Consider the following 1757-nt stretch of genomic DNA (forward strand, 5'->3'; position numbering starts at 1 on the left):
CCCATCGCCCACGCCCCGCCCACTGACGACGACGCCCCGCCCCTCGTGCTCGTCACCATGGCAGCGGAGATCGTCTGGTGGAACATTACATATATCATGAAGACCAGGATTAATAAAAACTTTTGGAGGTATGTCCTAAGTTTTGACATGAAACTGTAATGTAAATATTTTTGCTTGCACTTTCTCGAACTCTCAGAGCAGATTTCACTTTTCAAATTAATTTAGTTTGTGGAACAATAAAGATTTTTGATAAAAAAAATTAATGGTAAAATATTAACGGGTCATTGAACAAGTTAATGAAAATTCATTATGGAAAATCTCCACTAAGCAAATATTTAAATCACCAGTAAGTAACTTTTCCTACGGCAGTAAGATTTTATTATTTTTATGGTTTAGGAATCGCTGGAATGCAGTAACGCCTATCGCAAGTCCAGTAGACACGGTGAATCTTACCACAGCGATGGACAACTTGCATATTGAAAGTGCACACAATAACTTCTTCTTTGGCTCCGGATTGATGAATGCGCAGGAGTGCTGGAAATGCTTTTGGAAAGGGAAAACGTAAGTATTTGAAAATGTTAATGAATTTATTTTAGTTTGGTGTTGCTATATAATAACTATATTGGGACAATAATCTAAATTATAATGATATGAGCAATACCAAACTAAAATAAACTATATTGGGTATTAGATAATGATTCACTGTCCAAAATGTGGCTTAAATCATTTTTAAGTTGTAATAACCTATAATTATGTAGTCATTTATCTTTTCCTACATTTTTAATTTTACTTTGTATTATTTTTTTTTTAGTTGCAAAGAAGGTTCAAAGAAGAAAGAAATTTTGGCTTGCATAAAATTATCCGGTGTGAATGCGAAGAAACTTTGTTGTGACGAGAAGTTTTCTTGTTTTGTAACAGTTGATCATCCCGGACACATTCATATCATGAATTTAATGCACGCAAACACGTAGCATCTCATCCAAGGAGGTTTCATATTTTTATGGACCACTTTACAGTGTTGAAGAAAAAGCAACGCCAAATGCAAACGCCATTTAAGTCTAACTACGTGTCACTGCCATTTTTTTTCTATTTTAATTATTTTTAATTTTAACTAATAGCTTGAACATGATTATGTCCAGGAATTGTGTGCACGCGATTAGCATGAAAAATGCAAAATTCAGTACATATATTAGTTTTATGCAATTTAATTAATGAAATTAGACATTTTTTGAACAACGTAAATAATATGTATTTTTTAGTTATGTTTAATTTTCAATTATTTCTCTGGTTATTTCCAGATCCAATTTTATGATTATTTGCTAAAAAATTTCTTAATTAATAAAATACGTAAACAATTGCTCCATTTAAATGCTTTAATGGATTTAAATATTAATTTAATGCTCAAATTTTAATAATTTTTTTTAAGCAATTACTCAATAACTTGTCAATTTTTTGACTACGTAATATTATACGTAACGCAATAATGATACAACGAAAAACGTATTCTAAGTATCAAAAAATTGTTCATATTTTTAATAATAGCATAATTTAAAAATAATTTGATTTTTTTAAGTTAGAACAATTTAGTTTTTAAACTATATAACATGATAAATAAGTTGCTATATTTTATTTTTGAAATACAAATTTAAGGTGCCCTAAATAAAATTAATGAACTGTCACAAATTTAACTGCCATAAATCTACCAAATGTGTAAAATTTACAAGTCTTTTTCAGTAGCTTTCTTTTATACTGAAAGA

General features: G+C 29.5%; 1 protein-coding gene across 1 annotated transcript in view; it reads left to right on the forward strand.

Moving 5' to 3' along the window:
- LOC106116889 (uncharacterized) overlaps nucleotides 1-1232 on the forward strand; it is a gene marked incomplete at its 5' end in the record, with an annotated part of 4828 nt that extends 3596 nt beyond the window's left edge. Inside the window, 3 exons of the mRNA XM_013310948.1 lie at nucleotides 4-128; nucleotides 397-561; nucleotides 812-1232. Coding sequence (XP_013166402.1) covers nucleotides 4-128; nucleotides 397-561; nucleotides 812-971 — 450 coding nt within the window. The remainder of the gene's footprint in view (nucleotides 1-3; nucleotides 129-396; nucleotides 562-811) is intronic.
- Nucleotides 1233-1757: the final 525 nt, after the last annotated feature.

The sequence above is a fragment of the Papilio xuthus genome, unplaced genomic scaffold, assembly GCF_000836235.2.
Source record: "Papilio xuthus unplaced genomic scaffold, Pxut_1.1 DF827692.1, whole genome shotgun sequence".
Lineage (NCBI taxonomy): Eukaryota > Metazoa > Arthropoda > Insecta > Lepidoptera > Papilionidae > Papilio > Papilio xuthus.